This window comes from Porites lutea, chromosome 3 (assembly GCF_958299795.1).
Source record: "Porites lutea chromosome 3, jaPorLute2.1, whole genome shotgun sequence".
NCBI classification, from domain to species: domain Eukaryota; kingdom Metazoa; phylum Cnidaria; class Anthozoa; order Scleractinia; family Poritidae; genus Porites; species Porites lutea.
Genome location: NC_133203.1, coordinates 49255247 through 49277501, shown reverse-complemented (window position 1 = coordinate 49277501; position 22255 = coordinate 49255247). Strand labels below are relative to the sequence as shown.

The 22255-nt window shown below is 37.9% G+C and overlaps 1 protein-coding gene across 3 annotated transcripts in view; it reads left to right on the top strand.

The window, feature by feature from the left end:
• The first annotated feature begins 1483 nt into the window (after positions 1-1483).
• Positions 1484-22255, top strand: part of LOC140931337 (transient receptor potential cation channel subfamily M member-like 2) — a 45294-nt gene continuing 24522 nt past the window's right edge. For 2 of the 3 annotated variants that reach the window (XM_073381132.1, XM_073381130.1), the window contains exons 1-11: positions 1484-1595; positions 7128-7328; positions 8051-8101; positions 13100-13188; positions 14004-14175; positions 15687-15885; positions 16696-16841; positions 17405-17603; positions 18176-18341; positions 19179-19326; positions 21785-21866. In XM_073381132.1, coding sequence (XP_073237233.1) covers positions 7173-7328; positions 8051-8101; positions 13100-13188; positions 14004-14175; positions 15687-15885; positions 16696-16841; positions 17405-17603; positions 18176-18341; positions 19179-19326; positions 21785-21866 — 1408 coding nt within the window. In that variant the 5' untranslated portion in view covers positions 1484-1595; positions 7128-7172. The remainder of the gene's footprint in view (positions 1596-7127; positions 7329-8050; positions 8102-13099; positions 13189-14003; positions 14176-15686; positions 15886-16695; positions 16842-17404; positions 17604-18175; positions 18342-19178; positions 19327-21784; positions 21867-22255) is intronic. The other variant, XM_073381131.1, reaches the window with a different exon arrangement.

The following is a 22255-nucleotide window of genomic DNA, read 5'->3' as shown; positions in this document are numbered from 1 at the left end:
TGCAGATATATAAATTGACAGTTGGTTATAACCGCCATGAAATCGTCCTGTAAATATTATAGTATTTTTGTTAGTAAATATTAAGTATACTGCATCGTGAAAATCCCCGGCCCACTGCGGCCTACCCCTCGATTGGAGCCTATTTGCAGGCGGAATAGTGAAGTGTAGTCCACTTTTTTTGGTCCAGTTGATGAAGCAGGCACGTTTCATCCTTGAAGTTTTCTAACCATTGTTACAGTACAAGTGGGTGATTTTTCTCGCAGTACTGACAGACGAGGGAAATGACCTAACGTTAAGTTTCTCCAGCTTTCTTGCTCGCGCTACCCTGGTCCCAGAGGTTTTTCTTAATGATTCGTTCTCGCCGCCTCGCGCCTCGCTCTCTCTTTTTCGCGAAGAACAATTTCAAGAAAAACCTCTGGAACCAGGCTACGCTCGCGCCATTTACAGAGAAAATTTAGTTTAGCCTGCGTGGTCGGAGGTAAATAACCATATTTAAATAAGTTCGAACTTGTATTTTTGTTTACATTTTACTGATCCCGCTCAGTATGTGTATGAAACTTTTGTTTTTTTTTTATAATTATTTATATACAGACTCAATATATATATTGACAGAAATTTAGTTCACTTCAAATAAAATCCTTCTGTAAATGTAGTATTTTTGTTAGTAAACATATACAGTAATGTATACTGCATCGTATATATCCCCACTGAGGCCCACCTCGATTAAAGCCTAGTTGTGGGCTACAGAGCCGGGAAGTGTAACGCTTCCGGAGATAAGTCTTTGGCACCCAGGGTACCGTATTTATTTGATTAAACGCCTCATGGGAAACGCTAAATATTTAATAAATGCCTTGGCGTCTAATCGAATAAATACAATGTTCCCGAATTTGCTGGACTCTTTTCGGCCTATATCGGCTTCGCTCGCCAACTTGAATGGCAAGCAACGTACCGAGCATGATCCGCATGACTCCCCTGACATGCTCGTTTCTAGTCACATTTTGGCATGACAGTCTCATCATGACTGAAGATTGACTCGATTACAGGAGGGAACAAGACGCATACTTACTGACTGATTATCAGCTGGCAATGTAACCATTTTCGGATAACCAGCCGAATTTCCAATTTTTAATATTGGACATTAAATATTCCTCATAAGAAATTAAAAAACATCACGCTGGTTGAGTGAAAAAAAAAAAAGTAAATAAAAAAAGGTCTGAAGCTGTTCAACATGAAAAGAACACTTTTTAAGAAAAATGCAAATATGAGCTACGTAGTTCATATTGTAAAAATGAATAACTTCAATCTCCAGCCCCCACCCCTCTGGCCCGCGTACAGACGCCCTTCTCTCCTCTCTCCTCCATTTTTTTTTGTTTTGAGAGGAGGGTGATTCTGTACACAGACTACCCTCCTCCCACCCCCAGCAAAACTATTGCCTGGCGGTCTTGCCTGGCAACCATGCAAGAGCAACAGTTCATTGACGTCACGCAAAAGCTTTCAAAATGGCGGACGAGCTGGAGTGACATACAAACAGTTTGGAAGAAAGAAGAATACGGTGGACTTCAATCGTATTCCCTTGTTAATATGAGGAATTTAAGGTAAGGATATTTTTTGGTGTAAGCAAGCCGAATGACTGTAGTTAATTGCTTAATCGAAGCCTACGTTCGAGTGCAAGTCGAACAATAACTCGTACTGCTAATCAGCTGGATTCGATCGAATCGTTGTTTGAGATAGATTTTAAACCGCAATTAAACTGTCGTATCCCTCACTTGTTAAGGAGGTGGAAGATGATGGCCTATAATTTGATGGAAAATTAAGAAGAAATGATCTAGAAATCTTTATACTCTGATTTGAATTTAGTATTCGAATACTGTAACGTAAAATGGAAGTTCTTCCGATCCGGCGCGACTGGGAAATCAGCCGACATTTCACGACGCCACCAACGTAATGTTGGCTGTTTTCTCAGGCTTGCCTCATGATAAAAATAACAAAAATGCTCGGTATTTTCTTATGTGAACCTCATGGTAAGTGTGGACTTCACGATTAAAATTTGAAGCATTTCGTTTAACCCTTAATGAGTGGAAAATGAGCTAAAGTTTACCTCTTGGCTCTGGAAATTAAGCTTATTGTTTTGGTATACTCAGCTGTTGCATACTGTAACCTTAAATTAAGTTTGTATTATTGTCTATTTAATCAATAAATCAAAATCTACTTTTAGTAGAGAACTGCACTACATTTCCATTATAATTATTTGCCTCTTTGGATAGTTTATCAACAAATGCGAGGTCAAAAAGGAGAGCTCGATCTGTTAGCTACATGCATGAGAAATCTGATCTTTGAATCTGCCCAAGATTCACGTGTTCAAAGATTTAGTAATGTCCAAAAGATTGAGAGCACCTTTTTTCTGGAGCCTTTCAATAATGAACATTGTACACATCCTCATCAAATCATATATAAAATTATTTACTGCATTTGCCCTTTCTAAACTTTGCAATTTGTTCTTGAAACTAAGAAAAAAAATTAACTATATGATTCTGTCTTCATGTTAATTACATTGTATTCTGTATGAAAGGATCTTGATTGTAGCTTTGTCTCCCGATAGTAACTTTGTTGTGGATCACAATGTTTCATCTATGTATTGCTGGTCCTCATCAGGGAAATAATTATGTGAATTCACAAGTTATCAGATCTATTCATAAATGTTATATATTTAATACAGATCGACGTGCCAAGACTCACGACTTTGTTGTGAGTCTCACAATTTCACAACCTATCTCGTGCTCTCATGTGTTGGCAACTGATTTCTCACGCTTTCTCGAAAAGTCAAACTCCAAAATTATATTTTGGAGCTGCAGGGTTGGTTTTCAAGCTAGATATCGATAGATAGCCAGCTCAATCCAAAAGTAGCCTGCAGAACAGGCGCCTTTTGAGCCAAGCAAGGTGAATGGAGCATTTTGCACAAAACACAAGACGAACACGAATTGCGAGACAAGCGGAGAAGAAAAATAAAGCACCTGTTTCCAGTCCACTGGTCTGGCTATTACCATGTTCACCACATAAATGTCGCTTTCCAATATTGGTTAATTGATGACGCATTGTTCTGTTGAGATTCTGGCATGTTTGTCTGACGCCCAGGCATCATGCAGTCATGTTCTTTTGACGATGCTGTTCGAGAAGCTCTTTGTTCAGTTCCAAATCTTTCAGAAATATAGGAAAAAGAAGTTAAAAAGGAAAGATATTCTTGGATTGCTTCCATCTGGGTTTGGAAAAAACCTGATTTACTAACTTTTTGAAATTAGTGTTGACAGGCCAAACACAACGCATAAGCTCATGATGATGTGAAACGTGACCTTGGAATTTGTTTGAACAACAGGCTTTAATGCCCTCTTTTCTTTCTCACTGCTGTGTTTGGACCGAAACTTAACTTTGACTAAGCAAATCTTATTTTTGCTGCACTGAGTCTTGAAGGTGTTTCATGCCCTTGTAGTTGTCATTTCCTGTGGTTTATGCTGCTGTCGGTGTTTCTGGCCACCAGAAAGGTGACAATTTTCTATTAATGGATCGTGTTTTGATTGGTCCTTTTGACATCACTGCTGTCAGTCAATATCTGTGGGCATAGGTGAGTGGAGGAGCCGGAACAATGGGCTGGTTACAGGTGCTTTATTTTTTCTTCTCCCCTCGTCTTGCACTTTGTGCAAAATGCTGCGTTCGCCTTGCTTGGCTCATAAAGCACCTGTTATGCAGACTAATTCCCAAAAAAACCTTTAGCAGTCGCATTTGATTACATTCTTTCAGCCTATCGCAACTTGCTGCTGCCACCAAATGTGCTGACTTACTGTTTTGCCCAGCTCATATTTATAAAAGTAAATTAATAAGAGTTTCTGGCCACTATCTTTGACTTTATAGCAAACAGGAGCCAAACGCGATTACATGGAGAATTTGCATGTACGATCACAAAGGAATCAACATGGTCAATAGCCATTCATTACCAGATCTCCTCTTTTCAAGTGAAACCACTTTCCACAAAAGGGCACAGGAAAATAACACAGCTATACAATCCATCAGATTTGGGGGTAAACTGGCTTTGTTTATGCGTTTTGGCACATTTTTTTTTTCTGATGAAAGCTAAGCAAGATAAGAATAATTGAAAATGATAAGACGAAGCGACCCCATGATGGTTCCCTTTGTGCAAGATACAGGTGTTATATTCAATTGCCCCCTAGATATCAACTTTTAGGAGAAGTTCAAGGAAAATTTAAAGGTCAAATGAGCCAAAATTTCGATCTTTTTTATTTTCGTTCAATTCTAGTGAAATGTGTTTAATATGAACCAAATAAACATACCATGAAGTTTCAGCTCAATTGAAGCAAGTATCTCCGAGATATTCGCAATTAAAAATTGCTATTTTTTGGCCCTTATCTTCGTAGAGCAGTCGGAAAAATTGTCGGAAAAAACAGCTTGTGACGTCAATGTTGGTCAGGTGAAAAAAAGCGGGAAATTCAAAACAGAGTTTTTCGAGTCAACTTGGTGCAGAAGTGGTTTGTGCGGGCATAAACCTGGAAAGAACAGGCAATTTGTCTTCAAAAGTTGCAAGCTGTGGTTATAACCTTCTTATTATTTAATTTTCTCGAAGAATACATCATAGTAAAACGGACTATAACGACATTTACTAATTTCCTTGAGTTGTACTGGAAATGTGCGTACGTAAGTCTGATTTTTTTCGAGATGCATTCACAAAATGTGTTCATATAAGGAAGTTCCTAGATATATAAGGTCCAAAGAAATTCAAGTTTGCCCACAATGTGTTTGAGGTCACTGAACTTTGTCGCACTTGAGCTGATATTTTAAAACCCACGCTCGATCGGACACTTCTAGCTTCGCAGAACACTAAAATATAAACAAAATTCTCAATGTAGCAGTTTTGGCGTTGATATGAGGGCAGAAAAAGAGTTAATCTTTATCTAGTAAATCTTCCCCAAGATTGTTTTCAAAGCAACCATAGTTTTATTAAACTTCAGATCTAGGGGGAGGGTGCAGGGGGTGTGCACCCCCCCCCCCCCGAGATGACCTGTGGTTTTCTAATACAACTGGTATTCTGAAAAAAAAAAAAACTATGTGGTTTATTGGTGTTGAAGTAGAGCAAGAGACGAGTGCACCCCCTCCTAAAAAAAATCCTGGATCCCCCCCTGAACTTGATCGTTTCACGCAGATTAATTTTGCTTTGTGTTGTCAAGTTGAACATGCATAATACCTGTTAAAAACCTACGCGTAAGTAAGATTTCCTTCAAACAAAGTTAAAGTTACATTATTGCAAAGACTTCTTTCCAATTATGTATAAGATTTAATTACCGATTGAGGTCACTTTAAGGACCACAGACGCCACTTTAAGCTGGCAAAGAGATGCGACAAGCAAAGAACAATTCCATCATGCATAAAATTCAGCTCAAGTGAACTAAAAAAAGCTTCAATAAGGTTGCAAAACAACAAATTTTCATTAAAAAAAACATAAGGCTTAAGGCTCCTATACCTGCTGACAAAGAAGAAGTGAATTTTCTGCACAGAAACAACCTACCTAAAGATCTTAAAAGCAAAAGATCAGTTGCAAGCTTCGCAGCCAAGCCATGATTCCGACTACTTAGCTAGATTAGCTACTTTTTTTAGTAATAACTGGTCCATGCGAGGGTCTTCATTCAAGCAAATTAAACTCAGCAAACTGAATCATTAGAAAATACATAAAACTACACATAAGGATTTGTTTTGCTCGCTTCAGTCAAATCTAGCTCCAGGAATTGTTTTCGGGCAAAGAGTCGATTGTTTTGGAGTCACTGCCGGCAGTTGTCGTTCTCCGCTACTTCACAGCGAGTGAAAGGAAAATTTGCATACAGAAAGATAACAAAACTGTGTAATTAAAATTGAAAAAACTAAAGGAAAAAACTCTGACTATTATTACTTGAGCAACAGAAAAATGATCGAAGTAGTCTTTTCTTCTCGAGTAAGCTTGCTAGCCTTCTAAAGTTCCGAGGACCGAAGTTTTAAGTTTGTTCACGAGTTTGTTCACTCGCAAGCGTTAGCATTACGGTTCTTTGACATAAGACAAGGCTAAAGCTGGTTCTGTAAAGGTAAATAAATCTGGGCATGTAAAAAAAATAACTGAACTACTAATAACAGAATACAAGCGGATTTTAATTCAGTCCGGCGAAAGAAGGCGAAGAACTGGACACAAAATCAATTCACAAATTGAATGCACAATTATCAGAAAAACTACAAACCTCTTTGGAAATGTTCAAAACGTTTTATTCCTCCTCAGAACGACGGATGATCTGTTTTTACTCTAACATTGGTTTTTCTGAATCCAAAGTTATTTTCAAGTGACGAAAAAACAACAAAAACAACAACAACAAAAAGCCTTTATAAGGAGCAAACGTTCGCACCTCGTGTATTTCATTCATTCTCAGTCAAACGCAGGCGATAAGGGATGCGCAGAAGCTTGCGCAGAACGTTTTTCCGCCCTGAAAGACCAACATTGACGTCACGTAGTCTCCAGTCTACCACGCGGCCATTTCAGAAACGTTTTCGTGAAGTTTTCGGAAATGCTCGGATTTTGATCTTTTATCTTTCTATTAAGGCTTGGGAAGAAAAATCTTTACCCAAATCTCACTTAGGATGGTTCTTTTTAGTGTTTGGTGAAGGTAAAGCGGCAAAAGAAAATATGTCAATTTTTGGGTTCATTTGACCTTTAAATAAAAAGTCTGTAATAATTTTATGGAAAAATATGCCTCTTGAATGCCTAGTTTACAAGGTGTGGCTAATTTAAGGCTGTCACCAATAAGTGCTCTAAAGCTTCACTGGCCCCTCCACCCACAAGATCTTGCAATTTAAGCAGTCCCACAGGGGTGATTACTGCATGCATTGTATTGTCTACAATTTTGCCTTTTTTTCCCTGTAGATTCAGAAACTGCCAGCTGTTACTGATCATTAATTACTACAGTGTACAGCGTTAAATGTAAAAGTGTAATTGCGGATCCAGAAAATCCACAAAGGGCAGGGGGCGGGGGGACTTGCCAGCTATATACCTGTTTCTGTACAGGTATTCAAACAATGAATTATTGTATTCTGTGATTTATTTTCAGGTCCAAGAACTCTTTTGCAGCCTACTCTTAACCATAACGAGGAAAATGTTGGGTTTGAAACCTAACAAAGTTCAAGCAATCAGTTCTGTTAGTCTGGCTGGGCTTCCCACAGATACAGCTTTTCGTCAAGGCTCTAGCAGGCCTCGTCGATCATCTAAAGGTTCACTCTCTGGGTCACTTCATGGATTTGAACAGATAGAGGTATGGTCTTCAGATCAATGTACCAGGATTCTCACAGTCTTGACAAGTCCTTGTATTTTAGGGGAAGTCCTTGAAAAGTCCTTGAATTCCATTTTTCCTTGAAAAGTCCTTAAATTTCTGTGAGTCCTTGAAAATTCCTTGAATTTTCTTCAACTTTGAACGTGGTGGCCTAGAAAGTGTTTTTAATGCTTTTTGGGTTGTCAAAGACAGAATGTAAATCATAGCTCAGAGAAGTTAATGGTGATTTGTATAAATCATTTTTGTTTTATGCAATTGTGAACTATCATTTTAAGACAAGAGAAATGAAAAATGTAGAGAAGTTGGTGGAGCAAACAGTTCAAGCCTGTAAGTCCTATTAGAATGGATTGGGAATGTGCATTTTTGTACAATCTGTGAAATTACGTTCCTGGTAGGTGGTCCTTGAAAATCAAATGAGGTCCTTAAAAAATGGTTGCAATTTTTTGTATGAACCCTGTGTACCAATAAACTTGTTACCCTTGTCTGTGATAAAATTCAATATCAAGTTTAATTTATATTATAATAATTGATCGATCAGTGACCATAAATCCACTGAAGTATAATTTGATATATGATTTATACACTCTATATTGAAATCAAACATTAATCTACATTGTATAGTATCATTCGTAACATTTCAAGCTATTTTTTCTTTGTGTTACGAGCCGATGATCATGATGTTTAAACAGCTTAAACTTTTGCAGTTTTTCCCAGTAAATGGCAGTAGGAGGTTTTCATCTTTAACCAAAAGAAAAGTAAGTGTAAATGTTATTATAAACATTAACCCATTCTTAAAAATTTACTTTGATTACTGTAAGACGTGTACAGCAGTTTCTCAAGATGCAAACTTTTTTTTAGCATAAGACATGTTTTGACTTTTTCTTCTGTCGTCATGGTTAAAGTAATAATTACTACAAAAACTAGAAATAAGTATAAAAGCCAATCAGTTGGAAGGGCATACAGGGAGTGACTGCAGGGGAGATTTTTTCATTAACTTAAAAAAGACTGAAACATCACTGAAGAAGAAAAATGTAATCATGAAGAACACAAAAAGTACTCTTTAAATATCTGACATTTCTAAACATCATGTCCACTGAAAACTTGAGTTATGTGAAGAATTAGAAAATAACATTTGAACTGCATTAACTGGAAATATGAAATTAATATTTAGATGTGGCTAAATTTAATTACACAGACCCTGTAAAGCATAGTTAAAAAAGAGACAATGCTGCCCGGCAGTCTCAATCTCCATCACTAATCATTAATTTTGTGAGGTGCAGTCTTGGGCTCTAACAGGGCCTTAGCATATTTACAGTGCTTTGACTTACGCTGATTTCAGCTTTTGCAGCAGTTCATGCAGCCTAAGCCATTTTGACATTGTGCAGAGCTCCTCAAGGAGTAGTTCTGTACGTGTCAAGCAGGGAAAATACTTTAGAATTTAAGCAGCGACATTTAGCGCTGATTTAACACTGTTTTGGAATATTTGAAGACTGCAACCATCATGCTGGGAGTGCACAATTTTTGGCTTTCGATTCTTGATGAACAAAAAGCAATGAAAGTTCAAATCTGTTTTTCAAAGTTTGGCAAAAAGGAAAAACAATAAGCAACATTCAAATCTGTTTTTCAATGTCATGCGAAAACAAAAAATGGAAATGGCACTTGAATTCCATTTTCCCATGCCATCGAAAAACGGTTGGCACTAAGGTACATGCATTTTAGTGACATTCTACTTGCCTATGAGCAATTTTTCCCTCTTGTGCAGCCGGTTAACTGTAAAATTTCTTTCATTTGGATATAGCTGTAATATTCAGGGCTTCTGATATTTCGCACGGTCGCGGAGCAGCAAAATTCAGGTAAATCCGCGAAATCCCACAAAATTCACAAAAACACACACAAAATGCCATAACATTTGGCAGAAATCTTATCAAATACATATTTGTACAACATATTTGAAACTTATCTCAGCTATATATTTGGGCTATTTACTTGCCGCAAACTTGCAACTTTATCTTGAAACTTTGTCACTGACAAGTGCAAACAACGTCCCAAAGCTAAGGCCTATTTCAAACGTTGTGCTACTGCATGCCATGCTAAGCTGGCTCGACTGTAGGTCATCTGCAGCACGACACTAGCACGACTAATAGTTTCAGACGTCAAATTTAATTCAGTCCAATAGAACGACTGTTGCCGAAAACAAAACACAAAAATAACGAAACAGTTAGCAAACTTTCAAATGTATTCTAATGTACCGCCGTGTTCAATTCATAAATTATAAATAGCACTTCATTTGAAATCAAGTCGAGCTATGCTATAAGACTTATAGCACGACAAGCCTTGGCATGCTACACAGCAGTAGCTCGACGTGATTTCAAATGTAGTGCTATTGATAATTTATGAATTGAACAATTTAGTAGTTGCATGACTTGGTATCAAACATCGCGCTACTGTCGTGCTAAAGTTGAATTTAATTTGATCAATTCAGTTCTGCACAGCAGTGGCACGACATTTGAAATGGGCCTAGCGGGTGTAGATTATATTACGAAAAACTGGGCACTAGCCAGGATGTTAAAGGTTTTGCCATTGGTTCATTTCTGGAGCGTATTATTGTTGAAAGAGCAAATGACAACCTCTGTTAGAAAATAATGATAAAATTGGCCATTTTTCTCCTATTGCTTTCCGGTGAAGTTTGCCCCGAAATTCCCATGAAATCAGCCAATTTTTCGGTGAATTTGTCCCTAAGAATCCTGCAAAATTTGATTTTTTATCATCACCTATCAGAAGAAGACGCTTAAACTGTTTACTTAAGTTGCGTGATGTAGTGAATAAATATTTCTGCCCAACATTTGTTATGAATAAAAAATAGAGTTAATTACCCAATAGCAAATGTAAAAAATATTCCGGTGAAAAATTGCCTAGGTTAAAAAACTGTAACTTAATAATTGAAAAAAATAAATTTGCCTAAAAAAAATTACGTGCAACACATTCATAAGTTTCCCAATTTTTTTTTATTATTTATTTTGATTTAAACACTGAACCGGAGCATTTGTTAAAAAATAAAGTGATAATTAATGAAAATAATATAAGTACTGTATTACAATTTTTTTCTCTTACATTACATAAAAATCTCGCCCTAATTACAATAGTTATGATAAGATTGAAATGTCAAGTCAGAAAATTACCAGAATTCAAGGTAATAAAAAACCTTTTGTGCTGTGCAGCATCCTTTTTTGCCTGCTTTCTTTTTTTTTTCAGTCTATTCGCGAGAACGCTTATAGTCGACTATCATCAGACTTTAATCCAATATTTCTGTGCGAATGTATTTTTTTTGTTTGTTTGTCCAATCATAAACCTGTCTAAGAATGGTAAAAACGGAATAGCTAAAAACAAGAATTTTTAAGATTTTTATTGATAATTTTAAAAGCAGTCTCAAACGTAGATACAACAGAGAAAAGTCACGACATAATAATCATATTTTGGCTAGGTTTTTAAAAAATAAAAAACTTAAAATGAACAGTGTCGGCTTACCAGCTGTAGCTGCAGTGAAAAAAGGCTCATGTTAGAAGACAATACACAAAAAACGATTTTGGCAATTCAGTTTTTTAGTGGAAAGGTAAGTTGGATAAACAATGATATTTAGATTTACATATCCTAAACAAAGTAGTAAGTTTGTTCTCAAGATGCTGTATAAGTACACATGTAATTGTATGTAAATGTATTTTATTTGCAAGGGAAAGAAAATGAGAATGTTTTGTATTCAATGCCGGTTAATTACCATACACTTTTTGGCAGATGTAACTGTAAACTTGCATATTAAACCTTTTTCTGGTATAAGAAGTATTCAGTGACTTCCTTGTAACTGTATTTGTAAATTACTCTTTTTTGTAACAGAACACTTCTCTTCACATTGAGTTTATATTCTTGTTTGGTCAGTTGAGTATAGTTAGAAAACAGATGTTTTTATTCTGAATATCATTTTCTTTTGGTACTTGTACATGTATTAGTATGTATTTAGTGCTAACAGTTTTATAGCTGGGAAGAATGGAGTAGCTTGAAAAAGGTCTCCAAAATATGTGCAGAAATTGCTTGTAACTCTGGCTGTTAACTATTCTGGAAATGCAAAATTTATTTCTGAATAAATTAGAAATTTGTGGAAACTTGATCCTTTGATATGCTAATTTGTGTCTGTTACTCTTTTCACTGCCAGTTGTTAAATAGTTTTGGTTTTTGCTTGGTTCAGAAGTTACAAGTATAATGCGTTAACATTGAGTGCTAAATGGTATTCGTGAGAATTGTTTCTCACACTAGAATTGCACACATACAAGGATTGCACACTGAATTTTGATAACTTAAATTTCTAGAAGGTGGAAAAGCCTCACAGCTTGTAACTAACTTTTCGTTTTGTTGTGAATTATCTGAGAAAGTAGCTGTGGTTTGTGTTTGAAACATGAAAGAATCATTTTCACCACTTTATCAGCTCGATAACCATGGTAGCTCGGTATCTCTTAAAAGATTTGGACAGACGGTGAGTTTCTCTATCTTGAAATCTTTTTCCTAGTGGTAAAATTAAAATTCAAACTTTGGTTGACATTATAATTTTATGCATATAGAAACTGAAGATAAAAACAAGCATGGCAGGTTATGCTTCCTCTAGAAATGGAATGGCTATATTATAAAGTTGGAATGTTTCCTCTTTTTTGGTATTGCATGTTTAGAGTTTTAAATTGGGATGTGAAATGCTAAGATCAGTTAATCTTGAATTTATTTTAATTAATGTCCATTGAAAGTTTTTCACATATGACTGCATGGTTAGTATCAATCTGAATCATGATAAATTAAATCTGACAAGGTTGAATATTTCATTAACATTGAAAGTTTGTCAAACTATACAATATGATAAAGTTAAGTTGTCCAGTGAAATAAAAAATAATTACATCAGTGTATAAAATTTTTCAGCTTGGTTAAAAATTAGTAATAATATTATTTTAAGTTTCAAGCTTGAGGAAGTCAATCATTAGAAAGGGAATGATTTCAGTTTCTAAATAAGAATTTTTTCTTGTTATGATTTTCCTGTTTGGCAAAAAAAAATTGTGAATGAAGATTGAAACTAAGAAAACCATTTTGCATGAAAAAAAAAACTAAAGTATGATACTCTCACAGTGGTGGGTTGTTGTCCAATAATACTTTGATGGACAGTGTAGCAAGGCTGTACTCTAGCAGCACCTGGTGGACTTTGGTGCCTTACTTTTGCTCCCATCAGGTGACTAGAAGTTTTAGTATTTTCATAGAAATGGTAGCTGGGCACCCTGGATTTCACAGGTTGAAGTCACGGGGCCCCCTTCAATTTTTCTTAGAGCACAGCCTTCTTGTACATGTAGTTTGCACTGTCCTATTACACTGTGTCCTGTCAATGCTTAAGTCAGGACGGTAATTGCCAATCAGATTTTGTTATGTGTGTAGTTATGATTAATGAATAAGTGTATTACCCCCTTGAAGTTATTCTCGTTGAATAAAAAAAGTTGTATAGTAGTTAGAGTAGTTCTCATCTTCGGATTATTGCTTATTATTATTATTTTTTTTTTTTGAAATGTTCATTCACACTATTTACTAACAGTACTGTATTAAAGACAAATGGTTAATTATTTAAGGAAGTAAGTCCCTCTTAAAGAAATTCCTGATGGCTGAGATGAGTAGAGTCACAAAACCTTGATATACCATAGGAAATATTACTCAAAACCTTTTAAATTTTTTTCCAGAAAAGTAAGAAATCATGGATTGCTGGTAACTTTCGATGTCATGAGTGTATAAAGATCGTCAAAGATGACAAGAAACCAGCCTCTGGAGAGTAAGTTGGAAAAAATATGAATTATTTGGTCTTAACTGCTGATTTGGGGGAGAGGGGCGGAGGGGGGTTAATAGGGGAAGGGTTAGTCTGGTTCTCCCTCACAGCAGGGGGTGGTACCCCCATTATATGGGGTATACAGGTACATGTGCCGCTCAACAATGGTACAGTGTATAAGGAGGAGGGAGGGAGAGTTAGGGTGACTCGGGTTAGTTTGGGTCTCTCCCCCAGGGGGTAACCCCATTACATGTGCACGTTGTATAATGCTAGACTGGTGCATGTGCCACTTACCATGGTATGCTTTTTGCTTCCAACCCAAGAATAGCATATAAAAGGGGTCCTTCAGTTTTACTGTGGAGTAAAAAAGTTAGAACTTATTTCTCTAAAACAAAGCGGAATTCTGTAAAAAAAAAAATATGTTACAATGTTTGTCATATCAAAACAAGTCAGTCTGCCAAAAATTACATGTAGCTCGATCCTACAAAAAACTACATACAATACACCCCTTTTGTGCAGGAAACTCTGGTTATTCTTGATCAAGCTAAACCTTGATGTAGGTAAAGAATTTTTGCATCAATGATGTCACCTAATTAAACAGCAGGTTTAAGCTATTCTTCACCAAAAAATAATCATGACTTGTTCTCATTTTGGGAAACAAGTTCAACCAGATTAGTGGAGGTTGGGTTTGTGCTAAAGTGGCAGTGCTCTGCCAGTTCTTCATGCTAGAGGACACAAGTTGAAAACCTTAAAAAGCAAATTGTTTGCCTACATTTTCTGCTTTTATTAAGTGCTAATGGTTATAAACAATCTGTTTTTAGAGATTATGTTTGTAAGTGTGGCAGAAGCAAGTCAGCTCATGACAGTCGTGTCGCAAGGGAGGACACCAGTAATGACCAGTGGACACCTAAAAGGTGTACAAGACAGCTGCCAACCAATGCTTATGGTGAGATAGACTTCCTGGGACAGGGCAAACAGGCAAAAAGATCACCGGTTAGTTTGAGTTTCTTTTTGTGTTCCAGGGTGTGGCTTTTCCTTACGCCGTGTAACCTGTGGACTTTCCTTACACAAAGGTACTTCAGGGCAGAAATTAATAAAAGTTCCCTGTCTGTCTCACAACACTTACCATCTTTATAACTGATCATGACTCAAGTGTTTGTCAAGTTTGTCTATTTTAACCCAGTCCCATGATGATGTGCAAATCTGCACTTCAGTATGTCGTTGTGTCTTGCAACACTAAATGCTTACAGGGGTTCAGTAGTGTATACAGGGTGTTTCAAGAGTTTGTTCCGTTTTTTATTCGCTAAATTTCACTAATTATTAAGAAAAACCTTTTGCAAAACTTAGTGTGTTAATCATTATTCATTTAACATTGAATAACTAAAATATTAGTAACCAGAATATCTTCCTGTATGTTTTCTAAAGTTTTCTAAGCGGTGAGGTATAGAATGTACGAGCTCCCAAAGTGTGGTTAAAGTTACATTCTTCCAGGCGAAGCGTAGTCACTGTCTTAGCTCGTCCCGTGTTTTGGGGGCTGGATCTTTGTATGTTGTCTTGTCTACGATATACCAGATGGTCTCTAGGGGGTTCACATCACATGAATTTGCCGGCTGGTTTTCCTTTGGTATAAAGTTGGCAAATCCTTCTGACACCATGCTTGCATGAAGTGTGCACCTCCTTTTTCTCTTCAAGGCTTTCCAACTTTTTTGGTAACTTATCCCCATGCCGTTGAGCCTGAAACTTTGATCAATAATGTGAAGTTGAAATTTTTTACCATTCTGTTTTGTGGAATTATTACACATATACTTACAGCTTTTTCGATAACATTTCTCACGGCCATCCACTCCTTGTTTGTCTTCTAAGGTCTTTACTTTTAACCACTTGTTCGGTCGTCATTCAGACTTCTTTAACAATTAGACAATTTTTTTATACAGAAGACCATAAAAATAGATGCCTGAGCTCTAGCACGAACAGTGTAGGCCTTCATTTCCATGAAGGAGCAGAGAAAATAAAAGAAAATGATAAAAATACTAATTTTAAAAATAGAAAACCTACAAAATGGGCAGGAAAAGTATGGCGGGTAAAACCTTGCGCATTTGTACAGTTGGGGCAAAAATTTAAAAAATATATAATGTCTTCAAATTTTAGTTTGAAATTACTTTGAACAGTTATTTAGATAAATTTCTTACCTGAAACAGGTTACATTTGCCTAAAGAAGCATTAAATGCTTTGCGCAAAATACAATTTACAATCGGAATGAACTTTTGAAACACCCATACATCATGTCCTACTGTGTTCAAAAGATCCCATGTGGCTCGTCAATGATATAATCAACCATTGATCTAAAACCTTAAGCAGCATGATAATCAATTACACTGAATACTGAATCCCTTTCTGTGAAAACTGTTTTCTTTGCACTTAAGTCAAACTACATTGTAATTTTTGCTTTATTTTGTCTGTCTGTCTAATGACACTTATTTCAAACAATCATGTTTATGCTGTAGTATGTCCGTCTGTCCCATGACACTGATGTCCAGCTGATACTGACATTAATGTTGGAGAGATGGAATTTGGAGATTCCAAATTTGGTGATTTCTGTGACAGGTGGTGCCAAGAGTTTTGTTCTTAAGCCCAGATTAAAGGAAGTGTTTAGAAGAGGTCTTATTAAGGCGGCCAAGTCAACCAGCGCATGGATCATCACAGGTTTGTTTGTCTTTGCAATTTCATGCTTGTATAAGTGCATGTACATAACTGTATTGATATAACCTGAGATCAGGCCCAATTTTAGCGGTTCTCATACATTCTCTCTAACGGCTACAGCTAAAATTTCCCTTTTTGTTTCGCCATGCCCGCCGGAATGAAAGGAATTTTCAAAGCGAAACGAAAATAGAAAAAATAGAGCTTGATCTCAGGTTCGTATTGATATAGAACTATTTCTTTGTGGTTAGGCTAGAACTTTTGGTTAACAATACCGTCATAGCCCAAAGTACAGACTCTGAGGGGTTCATGGGAAGTGTGTCTATTTAGCAGGTTGAGTTTAAATAAATAAATAAATAACGATTTAGAGATAGCACATGCACTAAATGGTTCTTCATCTACCTGTTTCCTGGTCGAATTGGAATTTGGAAATTTTGGTTTTTGAGGAGAGGGGAAAACCTCTCAGAGCAAAGGAGAGAACCAACAGCAAACTCAACCCACATATGGCGTAGATGCCAGGATTTTAACCCAGGCCACATTATTGGGAGGCCAGTGTTCTCACTGACTGCCACCCTTGCTCCTAGAACAAAATATAAGGGCTTTCTTTCTCCTGAGGGACAAAGAAAACTGTCCATAGTAACAAGTTGTCCGTATTAAGAGGGTTTGTCCTTAAAGCAGGGTTGGATTGTATTTCAAACTCTTGAGTCTAGATAGCCGGAGAAACCAGCCGACACTTGGCGATGTTACCACTGGTTTCCCAAGATTCCATTGTCTTTTTTTAACTGATGTTTTTGTGTTTGGTTTATGTCAATAAAGGTGGCACAAATGCCGGAGTAATGAAACATGTGGGTGAAGCTGTAAAAGAACAAGAAATCACATTTGGTAGTGAAGACAAGGTCAATGTTATTGGTGTTGCTTCATGGGGCATTGTTGACAGAAAAGACTCACTTATAGCCACTAAGGTAAAACTATCATGTACCATAATGTTGCTACAGCTGTCTGTGGACTGTTTGGATACAGTTCCTTCTAAAATCGTCTGTGTTGAAAGTTGAGATACTTCAGGAGTTTGTGTGCCTCTAGGGTATAGATGAGACCATGGCTGATTTTTTTACGCCCTGCTCGACTTGGGAGCCTGCTTGAAGGATATTCTGCGCTTGTCTCCAGCACCCCGCCTTAAAAGTCCGTGTTCCCCACCAAGCCTTGGAAAAGCCTGTGTAAGAAGCACAGCCTAAATGCAGAGTTAAACAGGCAGTTTGCAAACTCAGCTACTTAACCCTTTCACTACCAAATGTGGGCAAAGGTAAAATTCAACAAAAAATCCCAAATTTGTTTTGTGAAATCTTGAAAAACAAGTAGCACCATGTGTAAGTACAGGTAGAGAGGTTTCATTTGAATGGTCACTCCATAGGGTTTCGTCCACGGACTCACTCTGGCAAGGGTTAAGAGAAAGAAATACAAATCGTTGGTTGTATTTAACTTCAAGTTGCAGTTTTTCACCAGATGTTCTTTTCTGTGCTTTGTTTAGGACAAGAATGGTCTATACCCAGCCATGTACCGCATGGAGAATGTCCCAGGATCCAGTGGGGCCCTCTTAGACTCCAATCATTCTCATTTCTTACTGGTTGATAATGGCACCGAAGGGAAATACGGTGTGGAGATTGATTTACGGTCTAGATTTGAAGAGGCTGTGATGAAGGTCAAGACTGACTCTAGATCGGCTGCAGGTACAGTAAAACAAGTGCAAGCTCAAAGGTTAGGCTTAAAAGAGCTCTGTCATGGAAATTACCAAAATTTACAATGCCAGCAAATTGAGTGAAACATGAATTTAACCACGCAAAACACAGGTGACCTTGCATTGTTGTGTAACCTTCGTAATATAAGGATTTGTATGGGGAAAAATAAATGTTTTTGTAACCTCTCTTCAGCTGTGTGTTTCCTCTTTCCTGTGTGGTCCCCAAGCCGAATTATGGCCATTCTACAGGTTTTATTAGAACTAGTTTGTTCTTAAGGATTATAGAGAGAACAAACCCTTAAAATAGCCACAGATCTGCTCGAGAACCACACTTTACAAGACTCCACCTTCCCACCTCTCCCACAAACCCACCCGACCCCACCCTGCTAACCCACATTTTCTCCGTAATGACCAGCTCTTACTAATTGTGGGCAGTACACATGAGATAGATAGATATAAAGAATTCATATAAACTGAACTCAACTATAAACATATCTTTTTATTGACTGCCAGAATTGTTTTTCGCAAGAACCATTATGGACAGTGGTTTTAATCTTTTTACAGGTGCAATTGGTGTGCCTGTGGTACTGTTAGTACTAGAAGGCGGACCAAACACAGTCCGTACCATGTGTGAACTCATTAAAAAGAAAATCCCCGCAGTGGTGGTAGACGGCAGTGGTCGAGCCGCTGATGTGGTTGCTTATGCTTACAGCCACACCATCAAAAAATGGTGAGCATTCATAGCCATCATTGTAAATCCCAGAGTGAACACTTAAAACGTAAAAAATTTCTAGCTCGCGCTTTGCGCTTGAGAAATATTTTTAGCTCGACTTGTGGGCAAGTCTAGGATCGTTCGTTACTGGGAACGCGCCAGTCAACTTTTGATTAATTTTATTCTTCGATCAAGCAATGTGTTTCTTCGGTTTTTGTTGTTGTTGTTGTTGTTTGTTTTGTCTATTTGCACCCGCCCCACGCTTGATGTATACCGATTCCGTATTTCCCATACCAGTCATCGCACATGGTGCACCTTGGTCTCATTCGCGGCAGTTATTAGGGTCGTCACGCAAAGCTCTTCCCCACTTGGGAGGAGCGTTGCGTCATGATCCTAATAACGGCGGCGAAGGAGACTAGGTGCACCTGTTCTCGAGCACTTTTAGTTTTGTAACGTTAGTCGTATTTACCCCATGCTTGTCGTCACCAAATTCTGAACATCAATGATTTATCAGGGACTTGTTTTCCCACATTGGCCGCAGCTTATATTTTCTCCGCTTGTTGCTGGCTGTTTTTTTTTTCTTGCGCTTGAGTGCATGCTTGTTTCCAATGTCACCTTTCCCACGTTTTACACGATTTGCATGTTATTGGACCGTTTGTATTTCCTTGTACGGACAGCAAGATTTCCTGCGCAGCTTAAAATTTTTTATTTTGGTTGGTTGGTTGAGTTTTTTTGCGTAGCGTTCTGTTTGGTTTACACTCTTACAATGTGAATTGTTTCTAAATAATTGACCTGAGGTGTGAATTGTCTGTTATTTATTTTAAACAAACTTATCATTTGGTGTTAACTACCTAGTGAAGGAAAAACCGCTATCAACATCATCGACCCTGCGTTTGAAGGCAATGTACGAGCCAAGGTGGCAGAAGTGTTCCCCTTTATGAAGCCGGAAGATGTCAGTAAACATTACAAGATGATTGAACAAGTGCTTGAGGACGAAAAAATGGTGAGCAACTTGTACATGTAACACATAATCTTGAGATTCATGTGGTACTCAAAATACAATTAATTTGACATACTATCTTAGCAATGGTTGTGTGACGCAATGGATAATGCGTTACCCTTACATGTCGAAGGTCTTGGGTTCGACTCCTGCCGGATGAGAATTTTTTCTTTTTTTGTATTTGTTTTGTTTTGTTTTGTTTCTCTTTTAAAAAGACATACAGAAAGCGTGTTTTGCAGCATCAATTTATTAGGAAATAACGTCACATTTGACAGTAAACCTGTAAAAGCTCGAAAGCACTTCCTAATCTGAGATTACAACTAGTATAAACATTTTGAGAAAGACTCCCAATAGGCTGCAGTGCAGGTGTATTTTGGGCGGGCGAAAACTGCTTGTTTATGTTTGTATTGTTGCAGCCGCCATCTTTGATTTTATGACAGAGGAAGTTTGGGGAGAGTAGAAATAGCAACATGGCGCTTTCGCGAGCAAAAAGAAGGAAGGATTCGTGCAATTGGTTAGTGCGCGGCCTTCTCTGCGGGAGATCCCCAGTTCGATTGTGACCTCAAATCCTTCTTTCGACTTCTTTCCTTTCCGTATAGCTTTAAGTAACTTTAGCATCGACGACGGTAACGGCATGGAAAACGTCAGTTTTAAAATGAATTCTCGTTTTTTCAATCTTTGTCGCGTTTATTCCAGTTTGGTGAAAATGGCAAATGTAGGCGAATTTCCCTGGAGTTGATTTCTTGAGGACCGCACTCAAGTTTAGAGAGAGAAAAAGAGATTCGTCGTCGCTTGTTTACGTCCTCCATAAAACTTGCAGTTAGGCATTTTCACGTCGTAGTCGTGCAAGGACGGTAAAGAAATGTACAAAAAAGCGTGATGCGCGTGCAAAGTTGTTGTTTTGCGTAACAAGCCTATTGCTTTTTTGACGTCCTGGTTGCCGTCGCCGTCGTCCAGTTGCTAAAGCTCCCTACTGTTGGAGGGAGGGGGACGGGGAGGGGAGGGTGTAAAATGAGCGCACCGCCGGCCCCAGGTTTGTTAGTCAGATGACTATTTCGAGCTACTGACGTAAAATAAGGACTCTTTACCTTCGCGCGCCCAAAGAAAACGCCTGCACTACAGGCTAGACTCCCAATACTAGTCAAAGCTATGACCTTCTTGTCACTAGTCCTGATGCTCTACCACTGAGTTGTAGGAGACTCGTAGGAGCTAAGGCCACTAAATTATGTTCATGTCATATTTTCTTGCAATAATTTTTTATCCAAGAGAAACATGAAGATCTTGGAAAAGTAGGATCATTGTTTTAGAAAAGGTTTTATTCGGGGTTCCAAAAATACTTGAATTCCATGCAGCTTGTCCTTCGGGCAAGCAGCTCTCACATTTTGCTTGCTTAGGGACTTGTCAGAAATTAGCAGGGGGGGAGGGGAGGTGGAGATTTTCAGTTAAGCGATGAAAATAAAATGACCCTCCCTAGGTAAGGGATTAAAATGTCCCGACCCTCCCCTGGAAAGCGTCCTAAAATTCTAGGACCCTCCCCTGAGTCCGGATTCTTATGCAGTGGTACAAGAAAAATAATTGAGTACTTTCAAAAAAGCAAACTTGTACTAAAACTGACCTATGATGGATATGCAAGTTTTTCCTCTGTTGGCAAACAGGACAAAAGAAAGTTTTGGGTTTAATGGGATTATGACAGTTTCTCTTTCACGCAGCCTGAAATTCATCCGATTGCTTCAAGTCGTTTTCTCCTCTCAACAACTGAGGGAGTAATAACTACTCGAAGTAATCGGATGAAATTCAGGCTATCTTTCACGACTATAAGAATCAAAGACGAATAATTTTCGCGAAAAAAAGTTAGACTTCTGAATGTTTTTTCAGTGGAGATCACTTCAAGTGATGCTCCAAACAGGGGCATGTAACAAAACAGCATGTTATAGAAATGGGTACATTAAAACCTTATCAACCACAATCAAGAAGGAGAAGTTGCCCTTCTACACAAGGAAAATAATGATCAGTATGTCAGGAAATCAGAATTGCAGGTCATGATTTTCATATATGGTTTGAATTCTCGAAAAAACATAATATTGAAGCACGGCCCTTCACGATCGTGGTGGCTTATTATTTTGTGACCCTCCCTCTTTTCCTGTCATTTTTTTTCATAACCCTCCCTTTTGGAGGGCTCAAAAAACTCTGACCCTCCCCCGTTTTCCACCCCCTCCCCCCCCCCCCCCTGCTAATTTCTGACAAGTCCCTTAGGTCGACTTGACTTCTTACTTGTCTTGTCTTGTCTTACTTGTCTTAATGATTTTGTTAGAGGATGTCTCGCCTGGACTCTTGCCCATTGGGCAAGTGAGCTTCAAAAGTTACTCGCTCATCAAAAAAATCTACTTGTCCCAGGCTAACAGACGGGATTTTTTTCAGGCCCTGTTACTATGCTAAACTCATGTTGTCGCGTTTGCTTCAGATTTCAATATACAGGCTTGACGATGAGACCAACGCAGTATCTCAGGAGATTGATCTTGCAATTTTGAAAGCCCTCTTGAAAGGTATGTTCAGCTGAGTTGTTCCTTACTTTGTCTGGCTTCATGTCTTAGAACGTGAATTAATTCTTTACCCAGTTGGTTTTTTTCGCTGATGCATGCGAGGTGCTTTTTCTTGAACATAGGTTAGAAAAGGAAGTTAGATCGAGACAGACAGATAGCAAAACAGGTTAGAAGTAGTTATTTAGTTAGTGTGACATGGTACCTGGTGGCTGCAATATAACAGGCAACCTAAAGGAGCTATGTCACGAGGATATCGCTGTTTTATGTATTTACACTCGGCGGAGCTAAACGTAGTGGCAGTAACAGAGAATGTAAATACTTTCCTATTGGTATGAACGCACGTGAGCCGCTATGGCGTTAATTGACTCTATTGCAGTTAGGTATATAAGGTT